This window comes from Lithobates pipiens, unplaced genomic scaffold (assembly GCF_037356315.1).
Source record: "Lithobates pipiens isolate NorthernLeopardFrog02 unplaced genomic scaffold, aLitPip1_a1.2 Scaffold_3, whole genome shotgun sequence".
NCBI lineage: Eukaryota > Metazoa > Chordata > Amphibia > Anura > Ranidae > Lithobates > Lithobates pipiens.
In genome coordinates, this window is record NW_027507790.1 from 207090766 (window position 1) to 207108231 (window position 17466).

A 17466-nucleotide genomic window follows, 5' to 3' on the forward strand; every position below is an offset into this window, starting at 1 on the left:
ATCAGTGCAGCTCAGGACACTTCAAACCTCGCTAGATCCCCAGGTTTACAGAGCAAACACAGACACCCAACAAATCTCTAACCAGATTAGGTTAAAAAAAAGGAGACCTACTTTCTGTGAAATCACAAACACCAAGAGCTCTGCCGAAAAAAAGACCTTCTGGGACACACATCTGTCAACCAGCACAGTCCCAGGAATGGCTTTCAGACATGCATTTGTCAGAAACCACTTAGTTAACGCATGTGAATGTCTGTTGAAGGACAGACGGCTGAGAAAGCCATAACAGTCGATAAGATGTCCTATTTCGCCATGATGTTTATAGGTTTAGGGTCATGTGGGTGGGATTTTTAGAGCTGGGAATTTCTGGTTTTCCTCAAGGTTATAGGAAGGCCCAAGCCTGGTCAAAGTGCCTACTTTGGGGATAGAAAAGATAAGTGCATGAATAACAGGTAGAATGTAGACAGTATATGAAATATAGGGGGAGTGTACATAATGTACAGCAGTAAATGAAATATACATGGGGGGGGGGGGGGGGGGGTTATATAATAGAGCAGTGTATGAAATTTAGGGGAGAGTCTATATAAATGTACAGCAATATATAAATTATAGACAAGAATCCATATAATGTACAGCAGTATATAAGATATATGCGAGAGTCTACATCATGTATAGCAGTATATATAGGGGAGAGTCTACATATTGTACAGCTGTATATAAAATATAGGGGAGGGTTTACATCATGTACGGCTGTATATACACACACACACACACACACACACACACACACACACACACACACACACACACAATATACAGGAGGGTCTGCATAAATTAAAATATAGGGGAGCCTACAGATTGCAGGGCAGTATACAAAATATATTGGACAGTCTATATAATGTACAGAGGTATACACAAAAGAAAAAAAATGAGGGAAATTTACATAATGTACAGCATATAATATAGCGTAGGAGCTATAAAGTATATTTAAAGTGGAACTAAAGTCCGGAAAATCTATCTATTCTTAAATGGCCTGAGGCCCATGGGGTCCCTTGCTGGCATCAGCATCTTCTGCCCAGCTCCTTCTGGAGGCCAGTCTTTAGCCGTCTCAACTGGCCGGTGTGGGATGACATCACTGCTGTGCAGGACTGGCACGGTGGCGGACATATAAATGCAAGCAAAGCTTTGTGTACATTATGTAGAGGATTGCAAACAGGAAGGTACGTATTTTATTGCATAAGGGATACTGCATTTCTTTTGCAAAAAGGATCATACCATTCAGTGAGGGAAAAAAATATTTGATCCCCTGCTGATTTTGTATGTTTGCCCACTGACAAAGAAATGACCAGTCTATAAATTTTAATAGTAGGTTCATTTTAACAGTGAGAAACATAGCAAAAATATCCAGAAAAACGCATTTCAAAAAAGTTATAAATTGATTTGCATTTTAATGAGAAAATAAGTATTTGATCCCCATCAATCAGCAAGATTTATGTCTCCCATGTGTCTTCTATACAGGTAATGAGCTGAGATTAGGAGCACTCTATTAAAGGGAGTGCTCCTAATCTCACCTTTTTACCTGTATAAAAAAAAATAAAAAATAAAAAAAAAAAGACACAGGAGGAGTGGAAGAGGTGGTTATAGGAGTGTGGTGTGTCCCTTTATCTTCATCCCCAGCATACATAGCTAAGGAGGGAGAGGCAGTGTGTAATGAAGAACACACTCACCATTCCCCTTTATACAGAATTGCACAGAAATGAAAGAACTGTAAGCCATTCCTACCTATCCCTGCACAGCCAGCACAGCACCCCTTTCATAGGCCAAGCTGTGATATAGACACAAATAGTCTACTTTAATAAGAGTGTCAGCTCACTTTGTCACCACCAAAACAGCCACAAGAAATCCATATCGGGAGATACATGGCACAATATCATAGGAACAACAACGCCAATTCCTTTGGTTTCCTAATAAAAAGAATATGTACAGAGCCACAACGCTATTTCAGTCTGAACAGGATATCTCAAATAAGTTTGCTTTTTGAAAACCCAGGCAAAAGTAAGGAACCACCCTGTGTCTGCATAGAAAAATAAAGTAAGGCCACATGACCACTGCTCTCTTTATGGAAGCAATGGTCTTTCCGCAGAGGTCCGACATGCCTTAAAGCAAAAAATAAAATAAGTGGTCTGGTTCCCCCAGCAGTGAACCTCCATCCCTAATATATCCATAAAAACAGGAGTTTGCCCTGAGACTTTAAATAAGGTGCAACACACACAGCCACCAAATACTAGGGGTGCACCGAATGGAAATGTTTGTACCGAAACCGAAAATGCAGGATGCACTTGGCCGAAATTTAGTTTTAAAAAAATATTTATATTTTTATATAGAATTATATTTGACTTTTTAATTAATATCAATGTAAATAAATATGAATTGAACGTTGCCCATTATCGTCACCTTTGTACCAAAGGTACAAAGACCATGTAAGTCTTCACAGTGGTCTGTTGTGATTACATTGTGGTGTTAAAAAGCCTGCTTGATGAATTTTTGTTAAGCAGAACTCCAGCCAAAATTCCACCCCCCCACCATGTCCTTGTTGCTGATCTCCTACCTTCACCAACTTTGTCATCCATGTTCTTCTGAGCTCTGTAGTTCCTCTGTAATAGGCTGTTGAACTTGCTTAAAAACGTTATTGCCTCGTGACCGCTGGCTTCTATCCCTGTCCTCAGCTCAGCCAGCGGCCTTGCAGTGCTCTGAAAGCCGAGCAGGGAGTTCTATTTCCTGTAGTGGGCGGAGGGGGTCTCCCAGCCACCCCCAGTCTGTCCCGCCCATGGAGGAAGTATCCTCCTCCTCCCTGTCTGGTGGTCCACAAAACCACAAGTGTGGAATGTCAGGGATCTCCCAGTGTCAGGTATAGTATATGAGAACATGGATCGCTGATGCCCCGCCTCCCATCTCCAATATTGGCACAGTGCGCTGCCAATTATAATGGCGGGAGGCAGGGCATCAGCAATCTATGTTCTCATATACTATACCTGACAGTGGGAGATCCCTGCTGTGTCATACAACTGATTGCTGATAATAATCCCCAATCTGCATGGAGATAGCAGGCGGCGTGGAGGAGCTCCTAGAATGTATTTTGCAGATTTAAAGGGTATATCCATACTGATAACAATCCCCGCTCTGCACTGGTGAGACTTACATTCAGCTCTGGTGAAGGTCCCAGACGTTCGGCTCTGGTTTGCATTTATAAGGCTGTAACCTATCATACCGTGTGTTATGTATGGCTTTCTGGCTGCAGAATGAGAGGTGTGATTTATGTTGAAGTGGACGAGTTCACATTTACATGTACAAGCCTAGTGTACCCTCCCACATTCACTCCCATCCCAAGGATTCATGGGAAATGTAGCCCGATTACAGTTAGAGATAGAAGAGGATATGCTGAAATCACTGTTCTAACGCCTCCTCCTTACCACAATAAAAGCTGCATTTTTTGAATCACAAAACTGTATTCCCAAAATTTCAGTCACATCTCTTAAACAGCGAGACATTTCTCAAATGTAATAACTGTTTAGCGTTTTGTGTGGGGGTGTACTAATTGGGGTTTTTAAAAACCCAGAATTCCTTTTTTTTTATTTTTTTTTTAAGCAGAAGACAAAAGACAGTTCAAATGTGTTAAAAATGCAGCAAGAAAGCATCATTAACGCACCCGTGTTATATTTTTGATGTGATTTTTGAGTCACATGACCTATGAAAAACCCCATAAGCACAGCATGGTAACATGGGCCCAAAATCGACGTAAAATCGCGGTGCATTTTCGCTGCCATTATCGGCACCATGGCCTAATGCCGATAACACAATTTTTGGCCGAAATGTCATCTGTGTTCCAAGTAATGTGACGAGAACTGTATTTATTCATTAACAAATTGTTAACCATGTCTACTATGTATTTAGTGGCTGTGTGTGTTGCACCTCATATAAAGTCACAGGGCAAACTCATGTTTTTATTCCTCCACCTTGGCTAGAGCTCTCCAATAGGTAAGGATCATGATCCCTGCTGAAAAGATCTCAGCAGTAAGTGTTCTGGACCTCTGCATAGATACTACTGTTTCCATACAGAGAGCAGCATGCTGGCAGGAGATAGGTTTTTCTACTCAGGATGTGGCTACTTCAAAAAAATAAAATAAATAAAATAAAAACTAAGACATTGCACAGCTTGTGCTTTGATGCACATGGGATATATTTTGCTGATTTAAACTGAAAGTTGAGTTGGGTTAGAGCACACACAAATACCACATAGAGGAGCTACTTTATATTAGTAATATAGTAACTGGAACCAACGTCACACTGATCTAAAAAGGGAAGTCATTTGCCCAGGCTAATAAAAGCAAACTGGGTAACTGATGCAGCAAGAAGAATTCATGTTGTTAGGATGTACCTGTGCTGGGAATGGATGCCTAGCTGGCCAGAAATCATTTGCATAGCTTCACTCATCTAAATGAGCAAGGGCTTATTTATTATTTTTAGGATTTGTAACAGCAGTGAAAAATATATACTTTCTGCCGCACTCAAACTGAGTGGAGAATACATATAATGTATGTATCTCTCTCTCAGTAAGACCTCAAGAGTTAAGGCTCCATGCACACTGAAGCTCAAAAAAGCTATTTCTGGACGCCAGATTGCTGGCAGAAAACGCTGGTTGAAAAACCTGCTTTTAACAGCGTTTTATACTAGCGTTAATGAGCGTTTTACAGCGTTAGCGTTAATGGGCGTTTTTTATAAAAATACACAGAGGACACTCCAAAAATCCCACAATGCATTGAAAAATAGAATGCCGAACACTAATGAACGTTAATGAGCGTTTGTCGTTTTTTGCCGCTGAAAAACGGCACTTTGAACGCGAATTTCTGGCGTTCAGAAAAAAGCCCATAAACTCCACTGCTCATTAAAGCTGAAAAACGTCCATGTGTGCATGGACACATAGGCTAACATAGAGTGGAGTTTATGGGCTTTTACAAAAAACGCCCAAACTCCAATAAACTGCAGTTTATCAGCTTCAGTGTGCATGGAGCCTAATAATTTCATATTGCAAACCAAACAAGTCCAGTCCAAAAATCAATTATTCCTATAAAAAAAACAAAAAAAAAAACAAACACCACGACATGTTTATTACATTTAATATAAAATTATATAATCGGAGAAAGCACCCCTCCTCCCTCCACAGCCTTCCGACAACGCAGCTGGCAAAGAGCTGGCTGTTTTGATAGATGCCAATTTCCCAAGCACATGCTGTCTGTCTGGAACATTTTAGCGACAAGCCTCCTTTCCCTGCATTCCCAGTAACACTCTTGTCTCATGCAATTGCTTAGAGATGGAGAAAAGTGGGATGTGCCAGAACCACCATCTCTTTGCCAGCTGTGTTGTTGGATGGCATAGAAGGAGGACGGGTGACTGTCCGACCTCACATTTAGTCGGATAGTCTTATGGTGGCCACACACACTTTGCTTATATTATGCAGTTTATGTGCAATTTGCTAAAAAAGATCAAACAATCAAATAAGCATGAGGCCCTCTGAAACCGATCGGGCCCGCCAGTCAGTTTTTCAGCAGATCCGATCAGACCATCTTAAGAAAGCTGGCACACAAAAGCTTCTTCTTTGCAAATGTTTATTCCAGTACTGACAGCGATTGCAACATGACAAACTAACGTGTTTGTCATGTTGCAATTGCAGTCAGTGCTAGAATAAACGTTTGCAGAGAAGAAGCTTTTGTGTGCGGCTTTCTTTACATATCTGAAGTGGTTTGGATGTTCCAGCCTAAAACTCAGCTCTCTATTCCTTCATAGTGCGGTGGAGCTAGGGTGAGTTGCTGCATACGATCAGACCATCCATTAATCTCTATGGATAGAGGGATGCCAGCGGACATGTGTCTGTCTGGTGGATCGGACCAGATGACAATTTCTGGTCCCTTTCTATCCGTCAGCCCAGAGAGGACAGTGAGGTGTCAGTGTCTACTCTGCATCAGTGGAGCAGACACCGACCTGTCATCAAACTGCTCAGCGGGGATCAATGGAGAGATTCCCAGCTTAAATTTGATAGGCTAGAGTGGAAAATTATCAATGTTGCACTGATTGGCAGCACTGAGATACTCAGTTGCACGATGATTTATCATGATTGTATCTTAAAACATTTGGTTAAAAATCCACTTCTCTGTGTGTTATAAATCAAATGGATCATCGACCATTGATCGCTTATTCCTGTAATGAGAGATCTATCAGAAAAGTAAGAAAAACTGATCATATGTTGAAGTGTGTATGGCCACCGTAAGTGGGAACCTAGGGAGACTTTGTCCCCTGAGGAACAGCACACATTAATAAAACTTGCATTGACACTTTACCTAGATACAAACCCGTTTGACCACTGAACGGTTTTAATATAATATAGATCTGGTTTCCTGCTCCATAACGGTGAAGCCCCATGGTGCCCAGGACTGAGGATCAACTGCTCAGGAGGATATAGAAGCCATGGGGCATTCACCCGTTCTACACAACATCATATCACTAGTGGCCAGGCTTATTCCTTCCCTGCGTCTCAGGAGGCAGCAATAAGTGGTAGCTTAGTGCTCCAGTAATACAGCATGGGTGCCCTCTTGTTTAGTGTGAGGGTATTTTGGAGTGGTAGGTGATCATAGGTGTGTTAGACTGGCTATACACCATTAGTTTTATATTTAATCACCCCTTCCCCGAGGACATTGTATTCTGTCAGCAGGACCCACCCAATCAGCTACTGATCAAGAAAATGTTTCCAACATGTTTCTCCCAACTTCTGGCGAATGGGAACAGCCACACACTGAGCTAGGGACCTTAGAATGTAAGCTCCTTGAGGGCGGGGACTGATGTGAAGGTACAAAGTGCTGTGTAAATTGACAGCACTATACAAGTATCTACAATAAATATACCGTATATACTCGAGTATAGGCCGACCCGAGTATAAGCCGAGGCCCCCAATTTACCCCCAAAAAACTGGGAAACCTATTGACTCGTGTATAAGCCGAGGGTGAGATATGCCTGTCCATCCCTGTGTGTGTGTCCATCCATCCATCCATCCCTGTGTGTGTGTGTGTCCATCCATCCCTGTGTGTGTGTGTCCATCCATCCATCCATCCATCCCTGTGTGTGTGTGTGTCCATCCATCCCTGTGTGTGTGTGTCCATCCATCCATCCATCCATCCCTGTGTGTGTGTCCATCCATCCATCCATCCATCCCTGTGTGTGTGTGTGTCCATCCATCCATCCCTGTGTGTGTGTGTGTCCATCCATCCATCCATCCCTGTGTGTGTGTCCATCCATCCATCCATCCCTGTGTGTGTGTGTGTCCATCTGTGTGTGTGTGTGTGTGTGTGTGTGTGTGTGTGGCCTTGTGTGTCCAGCCTACCTGTGTCCTGAGCCTCCGTCCGGTCCCGAGCCTCCGTCCGGTCCCGTCCCGTCCCGAGCCTCCGTCCGGTCCCGTCCCGTCCCGAGCCTCCGTCCGGTCCCGTCCCGTCCCGAGCCGAGCCTCCGTCCGGTCCCGTCCCGTCCCGAGCCGAGCCTCCGTCCGGTCCCGTCCCGAGCCGAGCCTCCGTCCGGTCCCGTCCCGAGCCGAGCCTCCGTCCGGTCCCGTCCCGAGCCGAGCCTCCGTCCGGTCCCGTCCCGTCCCGAGCCGAGCCTCCGTCCGGTCCCGTCCCGTCCCGAGCCGAGCCTCCGTCCGGTCCCGTCCCGAGCCTCCGTCCGGTCCCGTCCCAGGATCACCGCTCTTCGTCGGCGCCCATTCCCCTGTTCAAATGCCGCGCCTCCCTGTCTGTGATAGGCGGAACACAATTTCCCAGCAGCCTGTGTTCCGCCTATCACGGACATCGTCTCATCCTCGTCCGTAGTACGAGGATGAGACGATGTCGGTGATAGGCGGAACACAGGCTGCTGGGAAATTCAGTGTTCCGCCTATCACAGGCGAAGGCGGAGCCGGAGGCGCGGCTTTTGAATTCTAGAATGGCCGCTGTCTGTCTGCTCGACACGCTGATCGAGCAGGCAGACAGCGATGACTCGAGTATAAGCCGAGGGGGGCACTTTCAGCCTCAAAAAAGAGGCTGAAAATCTCGGCTTATACTCGAGTATATACGGTAGTCATTGCCAAAGAAATCGGTGTTATAAGCCCGTTGACTGGAGGGCTGAAGCGTGGCAGTCTCCAGCACCCAGTACATAGGATGCGCATCTCACCTACGTGAGTGTGTGTGTAATAGTGCTGACCAAAAACATGCCAATACTTCCCTGATCTGTGTAATGGTTTTGCACAGAGCAGCCCCAATCCTCTTCTTCTGGGATCCCCTGCTGGCACTCCAGACCCCTCCTCTCTATGCCAACGCGGAGAGATGCTTTCCATTGGGACACCCGTACGGGCTCGTCCACAAGCAATCTATCAAATGAGGAGAGAGGCAGGGGCTGTGGCCACAGTGCTCAGCACAGATGGTTTTTCCCCTTAATGCATAGAATACTTTAAAGCAGTATTACCCCTAAAACCAAACATTTATTACATTGCAGCTTACCAATTCTTACATGCGACAGCTGCATTCATTATCAATTTTAGTCTTCTATTTTCATCTGCTGATCCAGCCAGCAAGTCTTTTTTTTCTTCAAAAGAACAAACACTCCAGCAGAATAAATCAGTTGCAGAGCAGAGACAAACCATTTAACACTGACAGGGGTACTTACAATAATCAGATTTTATGTAAAAGCTTATCCCACAATAAAAACATTTGCTGTAACCGCTTTTAAAGCCGAATTCCAGCTCCCACTTCCTCCCGGGGCACCGCAAGCAAGTTTACCTCGCCCCCCCTCACAGCAATCTGGGATAATTCACAGGTCCCAGATGATTGCCTGGCCAGTCAAAGTGTGCAGTGCGGCTCAGTGTGTGCCTGGCTATGAAGCCACAGTGACAATGCCAGCACCACAGAGGAGGGGGAGAGGAGTGGGGCTCTGACGCCCGGGACACGCCGCATCACCAATCTCTGTAACGAGCCTATGATGTAGGCTCTTTACCATGTGATCAGCTGTGTCCAATCACAGCTGATCATGGTGTAAATAGGAAATGCTGGTTATCAGCTTGCCTCTCCACATGTTGACAGTGTGTGAGGAAAGGAGAGCCAATAAAGTGGCTTTCTTCACAGGAGAGATCTTTCCCATTATAATGTATGGCCAGCCTTGGGAATCTTTCAGATTTGCAATTATTAGGCAAAATAAGTGACAACTGTCAAGTCTAGCACATCACTAGCTGAAAGTTCCATTGACCTCTTAACGCTGACGCCTCCCGGCCCTTTAAGAGGTTTACGACGCCGGGAGGCAGGGCGGGGCCATAAGAGCACACGACTGCCGTTATTGGCAGTCACGTGATGTGAAAACTTCCGATTGCAAGCAGCAATCAGGAGCTTTCAGTTAGGCGCTGGTGACTGTGTCCCAGGAGCGGGTACCGCGCGTGCTCTCAGCACAGCAATTCACACAAATATGCGGCCCCTCTGTGCCCAGGGGTTAAATACAATTGTTCAGGTGAGTGTAAACTAAACAAAACAGCGCAGCCAATGTACAATAGATAATCCCAGCCTTTTTCAACCAGGGTGCCTTCAGATTTAAGGGTGCCTTGGAAAAATGCCTAAAAGTTGCCAAAAAATAGTATACAAGCCAGCGGGTGGATGAAGACTCCTTTTACACAAAGCCACGTTTTCATTGTGCACCATTATAACCTTCAAGCCACCAACATCCTAACAACCAATGACATTATGGGTTGATAAGGACAATTGGGCGCTTGCAGAATCCTTGTTTGTTCCTCCCCTGCTCCTCTCCGCCATCACTGGGGTCACATTAGCTGAGCGAGGCAGAGAGAAAAGAAACACTGGAAACTTATCAGTACCAGTGTGCAAAGGTGCGTTTGCTTTAGAACAGGGGTCTCAAATCTTTGCTTGCCTTTGGGGCACTAGTCCGACGACGCGAGGCTCTAGTCCTTCCGACGACGCGAGGCTCTAGTCCTTCCGACGACGCGAGGCTCTAGTCCTTCCGACGACGCGAGGCTCTAGTCCTTCCGACGACGCGAGGCTCTAGTCCTTCCGACGACGCGAGGCTCTAGTCCTTTCTGACGTCAATGTCATTTTTTTTACTCCTACTGACCACCAAGCCTACGGCGGTGTTTACTCCCACCATATGCCAGGGCATTTTCTACCTCCGCTGGCCACAGTTCTGGCCCCCCCTAATATTTGAAGGGCAGTAAACTGGTCCTTTGTTTCGAAAGTTTGGAGATCCCTGCTTTAGAATAATGAATCATCTCTAATGTTGGGTGTCCTATATGTGTGGATATTGCTCCATTATGTGAAATTATTAGTTTCCTTTTTTTTTTTTTACATTTTAGAACGGGGTGCCTTGAGATTGGTCAGAATTTAAATGACCTGTACACCCTGTACAACTACTTTTACCTACAGGTAAACCTATATTAAGGCTTACCTGTAGGTGCTGGAAATATCTCCTAAACCTCCACGGTTTAGAAGATATTCACGAAAGACCCGAGCGCCGATGTCTACAGCACATGCGCCGATGACATCTTGCCGTTTCTAACAGGGGTTACGCCGTGACTGGCGTGCATGCATGGGAGTGGCGTCACACGACTCCGGCCAGTCAGAGCCAGAGTTTGCGGCCCCAGAAGGAAGAGGGGTAAAGATGGACGCTCCCTGCTAGTGGGGACAACAGAGACATCGTGGGCTTTGGTTTGATGTAAGTGACACATAATGGGCTAATATGCAATGCATTGTAACCCGTTATGCTTTAACTTTGCAAGGAAATAAAGAGGAAGTAAAACCCACCAGGGTCTTACTTCCTCTAACTGTTGGCACTATATAAATCCTGTATAATAATAATTTTAAAGAGAGCCTTTACTGAAAAGGGGGTTGAAAAACAACACTTTGGGCAATATGCCAATATCATTTCATAACCCTGGAATCACTCAATTACGACACAAGCCCCCTCCACTGACAGACGTGGAAGGATTGTTACCCAATCTATCCAACCCAGATCACCTCCTATACATGTCACCAGTCACCCTTCAGTGGAAATACAAATTTCCAACAAGCATTGGGTGTCCAGATGTGCTATCCCCCTCCCCCAGCCTGCACTGACATCAAGTGATCCAGGCATGCATGTTTATGGGGAACATGGTTTCTCAAGTTCACAAAAGGTCAGATCAGGCTTATAGGTCCTACATTTATCTGATGGTTCTTTAGGATCATGCAGATGACAAGAGGGCATCAGGTTTTATCCTAAGAAGTAGGTGCTTTACTTTAAATGCACTAGACTTATTCATTCTCGTCAAAGAAGGCAGGAATGGAGAAATGTAGCTTAGATAGTAAGCAACGAGCAGCAATTGCTTTAGGCTCCATTCACATATATGGGATTGGGATGAGTTTTGAACCACATCTGTGAATCAAATCTGCTTTCTATGGAGCCGGTTAACATATGTGCGGTGCAGCGGCAGTGCGAATTTAAAGGGGCCTGTACGTTTTTGAGCACTGCTGTGCAGTACAGATGCGAATTCCAGGCTCATCGTCTTCTATGGGAGCACGTCTGAAATCACACATTGGATCAGTTTTGAGCTAAAATTCAATCTAGATTTTGAGGCAAACCCCCACGCCAAAGAAAAAAAAATAAAAATAAAATAAATTAAAGCGGTTGTATACCCGCTGAAGTTTTTTGTTTTTTTCCTGACCTGCAAAGGAAAAGGCATAATGAGGCATAATGAACTAGTATGCACCGCATACGGCAGGGTCCGGCGTCAGCCGGACTTTCAGCCGAGAATCCTCTGTGCGCATGCACCGCTGCAGTCAGCGGCACATTGCGAGTGGAATATCTCCTAAACCGTACAGGTTCAGGAGATGTTTTTTTTTACCTACAGGTAAGCCTTATTATAGGCTTTCCTTTAGGTTAAAGTAAAAAAATTAATTATACAACCACTTTAATAATATATAAAAAAAAAAAATACCCACGCACAGTGTGGGGTCTCCCCCTAATCCATATCAGAGCATGCAGCCTGGCAGGAAGGGAAAAGGGGGGGGGGGGGAGCCATAGCAGGCAACATGCCCTCAACGCGTGCCCCCAACTCAAAGCATTGTGTCCCCATGTTGAAGGACACAAAGGCCTCTTCCCAAAAAATCCTGAGTGGTGGTTGTGGGGGGCAGGGGGGGGGGGGGTCTGTGGGCAGGGGGCTTGTCAGAATTTGGAAACCCCCTTTAAAATGGCAGCCCCCAGATCCCCCCCCCCCCATGTGAATGAGTGTAGGCTACATTGTGTAAAAAAAATAAAGACAAAATGTATACTTCCCGGTCCGCTCCTTAACAACTAGCTAATGTTAAAATATGCCAGTGGGCCCCTGCCCTAAAAATTGCATCTGAACCGCATCTAAAAATCGAATCCGAACCGATGAAAATTGAGGAGAAATTTGCACTGGACAAGTGTAAACCTAGGCTTAAAGCAGTATATTGCAGTTTACTGATCTTTAGATGCAGTGGCTGCATTAGTTTTCTTTATTTTTATGGCTTTTTTTTTACATGTATTTTCACCTGTTGATCTGGCTGGTAAACATTCTGTTTTTGCACTCATTAACACCTGTCACTCTTTGAAGAGTGATCCACATTGCATTGCTTTTCACTGAACGGCACAAGCCCAGCTGTCATGCATTCCCAGTGGCAATGCTGCCTTTTGACAGCTGAATGGGAATACCCCACCGCCAGTCCAGCGTTTGACTCAATGTTGTGTTGCGGCCCATTTTAATGGGTTGCCTTTTGTGGCAGTACCACCAAACGGGCAGGGCTGATATGTTTTGCTGTGGCTTAAAGCATCATAGCCATGGCATTTGTACAACCCCATCTGGCTGCCTTTGCAGCTTAAGAGGGGAAGTAAAAACATAACCTAACCCCCTCCAACTGTTAGTATAAACCAAGCCCTAGGCTGTCTCCACTCAATGCAGGGGAGATGTAGCCATCCGTGGACAGTGGTACTGTCACCCTAGGGAGAAGGGAGAGTTAGATGGACTAGCAGATTTCGATAGACTTCACTAACAAACTAAAGCCGAAGCTCAACTAAAGGCAAGCAAAACATTATGCAATTTTAAAATCGCTTGATCAACACAATAGGGAAATCCCTCCCATTGCGCTATTGTATTCAGACCGCGGGAGGTTTCCCAGCTGTCAGAATTCAATGATCACTGCTGCACCGACTACAGCCAGCAGCTGCGAACATACAGATATAAACAGACAGGCTGGTTGTACTGAAACAGATCGACATCAGCACAATCAGCCAGCCCATAGAGGGATCACAATTCACCATTCCTGCTGAAATTCGATCTGTCTATGGCCGGCTTAACACTTTATAGGCAGTTAGAGCAAGTTTTAAGGTTTTACATAAATGAATAAAAGCTGAACATTGTAAGCGTCCCTGTCAGTAGTAAATGGTTCGTCTCACCCTCAAACTGCCACTTTTTCAGGACAGTACTATTAAAGAAAGTTGAAAAATAAAGACTTACTGGCCAGATCACTAAGGCAAAATAAAGTGGGTAGTGAGAGGCATTGTGCCCCATCGTTGGTGTCACTGGGGGGAAATCATTGGCGTCAATGGGAGACATAGTGCCCCGTCATTGGCGTCAATGGGAGACATAGTGCCCAACCTTTGTCGGTAGAAGTGCCACATCATTGTTGTCAGTGGAAGGAATAATGTCCCATCATTGGTGCCACATCGTTGATGTCACTGGTAGTAGTGCCCCAAGGGCTGGATAAATGCAAGCAAAGGCCTGCAAGCTACAGTTTGAAGACCGCTGTTCTAGTCTCAAGGATCTCTTGCTAATAATTACTCTATCTGCAGCTCACAGTACATTATCAGAGGGAAGACTTCTTATATTTATGGTCACTGCAACTCCCTAAAATCTCAAAGGTGTTACTGGCTATATAGATATATTTGAGATGCAGAAATGGTCCATTACTGAGGGAACCCCTAGCAAACACTGGGAGGTACTCTAGGGTTCAATGGAACCCTGACTGACTGAGAAAGGTTTGATTAGAGCAGCATGTCTAACCACAGAACCCTTGAAGTAACCTTCCGGTCTCACGGAACCTCTGCTAAAAGTGACTATATCTACAACTCATGATATATTAGTCCGATGGTCAGTGAGAAGAATAGTCCTTATATCTGTGGTCATTGGAAAGAATGAACCCCTTACAGACCACTAAAGAGACCAATAGTGTCAGTGGGAACTTATCTGAGAGACAAAAATTCCTCTAGGGACCCCCAGCAACCTCTGGAGGAACCCTGGTTAAGAAACCCTGGATCAGAGGCTTCCAGTGCACTTGATAAGGATACAAAAGCCTGACACTTTGTTTCCAAGAAAGAAAAGGTTTGCTATAAAAATCCAACATCTCTACCGCTATTTTTCAATTGTAAAATGATTCCTATGAATGAAGTGGTGAAGAAAGACGTATCATGATGAACGTAAATCTGAAGTATGTGATACTTTACTCTGATAAGAGCTTTAATGCACAAGGTTGGCGAGACTACGACTATATTTTTTTTCTGAATTGACTTAAAAATATCTGCTGAAATAAAATATATATTTGCAGAAAGCACAACATAGACAAAACAGGCAAGCATGGTTACCTCTTTGAACGTGGATGATATCCGGGAAGTTGGCCAGGTGACCCTGGTAGACTGCCAGCAAGTCCATAATTGGATCCAGGTCCTGACGGGGCTGCTCAGCAAACATCTCCCCAATCGCGTCGTAGGCATCCGCCGTGAAGGACATCGCCTTGTTCAGACCGGCTGAAAAGGGCTGTTGGTCAATCTCAAAGGCTTGGCCCAAACCTTTAAAAGCCAGTCCAACTTTCTGGTACTCCTTCTTGAAGCCCGTAGCTTGCTTACGGGCAAACTCGCCAGCGGTTTGGTTGAGCAGAAGCACGCTTTCATCCATCCTCTTGGCGAATGCCTTGAAGGCATCCAGTTTTCCATCAACCTCTTGGGGCTCCAACACCGGGGATCCGGGCATGGTGGTGAGGGTGAGGAAAAAGTTGGCTCCCACCATCTCATCCTTCTCACACTTCCTCTTGCCCTGTTTCCAGGCCTTCTCATCCGAGCAGGTGAGGAAATGCTGAAAGGCATCGCAGCGAGCCAGCACCGGATGGCTACACATGTGGTCCATCCACCACACCAGGCCTTTCCTGCGCTTGGAGATGAAGTCCTCCTCAAAGCGGCCGGTGGCTTGTTTCTCAGGGATGCGCGGCACGGAGATGACGGGAAACTTCTCCAGCAGCCGGGCGTAGAGCCAGTCAAAGTGTTTGTACCGGCGGTGGACTTGCTGGTTGGTATGGCTGGGTAGTAGGCGGTAGGAGATGTAGCTTTTCATCCCCTTGAACTTGGTCTGCTTGGTGGGCTCATCGATGGAACAATGGAACGGGTAGGGGTTCTCCTGCCATTCTGGCCCATTCGAACCGTGGGCCACACAAAGCTTGTCGCCATCTCTCACGAAGCCCGCTGCTTCACCCAGAACGAACGCCTCGCCGCCGCTCTTGACGAAGGCGGAAAAACGGTTGAGGTTACGGCTGACGGTGGCGGTTCCCTTGGCGGCAGAGGAGGCGGTGGAGCTGGTGGTGTTGTAGGAGCCTGGGGGCATCTCGGAACGGGTGGACATACGGTACCGGCTGCTCTCGTAATCGTGGAAACCGCCTCCATAGAAACCGGGGGTCGGGGTGCCACCGGGCTCGTCGGCGGCGGTGGAACTGCTGTCGTCCCATTCGTCGTCCCAATCGTCATCGCTGGGCTGACTGTGCTGGTAGGGCAGGGCGGTGGGACGGGGGTACCCCTGGAAGGACTCCTGTCCCCGGTAAGTGGGGGGAGGAGGCTGAGCCGGCTCGTACCCCCCCGGGGGGAGGTTGGCATAGCGGGTGTCGGTAGGAGGAGGGGGTGGCGGGGGACTGAGAGCTTCTCCCCGGACGATCTCCACATACGAGGCCGGGAAGAGTCCCCGCTCCCCCCGGCTGTTCACTCCTTCCAGCCAGCCCTCGATGTCCTGATCGCTGCACAGGCTCAGCACCTCCGACTCCCTCAGAGACACCTCACCCGGGTTCTCCGCCCGGAAGTCGTACAGAGCGCGGGCTCTCATCAGGGCCATGCTGGGAGAGAGGGAAGGGGGACACCCGGAGCGGGCGGGCGGGCACAGCACGGACACGGAGCCGAATGTGACCGGAGGAAACAAACCCACCACTGTGACCCCGGCTCCTCCCCGGGCCACCTCCCCGACACATCCCCCTCCCATCCGGGACGTACACTGGACGGGACTCCGCCACCGCCTCCCCGGATCCTCCCCCTCCCCTACACCGTACACCGTACCGGGGACATCACCCCTCCCCCTCCATCACTGTACCGGCAATCCCTCCTCCATCCCCGATCATCTACAGACCGGGGACCGTCACATCCTCCATCACATCATCCCCAACTCCCTCTACTGCCACATAGCACTTCACTCATCTACCTTGTCCCAGGAGCTAACACTTCATCCATCCTTCCATCACTGATCTACCTTTTCCCAGGAGCTAACACTTCATCCCATCCCTCCTCCATCCCTGATCTACCTTGTCCCAGGAGCTAACACTTCATCCCGTCCCTCCCTCCATCACTCATCTACCTTGTCCCAGGAGCTAACACTTCATCCCATCCCTCCTTCCATCAATGATCTACCTTGTCCCAGGAGCTAACACTTCATCCCATCCCTCCTTCCATCACTCATCTACCTTGTCCCAGGAGCTAACGCTTCATCCCGTCCCTCCTTCCATCATTGATCTACCTTGTCCCAGGAGCTAACACTCCATCCCACCCCTCCTCCATACCCGATCATCTACAGACCGGGGACAGCCACATCCTCCATCACATCATCCCCAACTCCCTCTACTGCCACATAGCACTTCACTCATCTACCTTGTCCCAGGAGCTAACACTTCATCCCATCCCTCCTTCCATCACTCATCTACCTTGTCCCAGGAGCTAACGCTATATCCCGTCCCTCCTTCCATCATTGATCTACCTTGTCCCAGGAGATAACGCTTCAGTCCCTCCTTCCATCATTGATCTACCTTGTCCCAGGAGCTAACACTCCATCCCATTCCTCAGAGCACTTCACTCATCTACATCAACACTCCATCCCATTCCTCCTCCATCCCTAATCTACCTTGTCCCAGGAGCTAACACTTCATCCCATCCCTCCTCCATCCCTGATCTACCTTGTCCCAGGAGCTAACACTTCATCCCTCCTCCATCAATGATCTACCTTGTCCCAGGAGCTAACACTTCATCCCATCCCTCCTTCCATCACTCATCTACCTTGTCCCAGGAGCTAACACTTCATCCCGTCCCTCCCTCCATCACTCATCT

The 17466-nt window shown here is 47.0% G+C and overlaps 1 protein-coding gene across 1 annotated transcript in view; it reads right to left on the reverse strand.

Moving 5' to 3' along the window:
* Positions 1–16330, reverse strand: part of SNX18 (sorting nexin 18) — a 52209-nt gene extending 35879 nt beyond the window's left edge. The window contains exon 1 of the mRNA XM_077462747.1: positions 14704–16330. Within this exon, the coding sequence (XP_077318873.1) occupies positions 14704–16210 (1507 nt within the window). The 5' untranslated portion in view covers positions 16211–16330. The remainder of the gene's footprint in view (positions 1–14703) is intronic.
* Positions 16331–17466: the final 1136 nt, after the last annotated feature.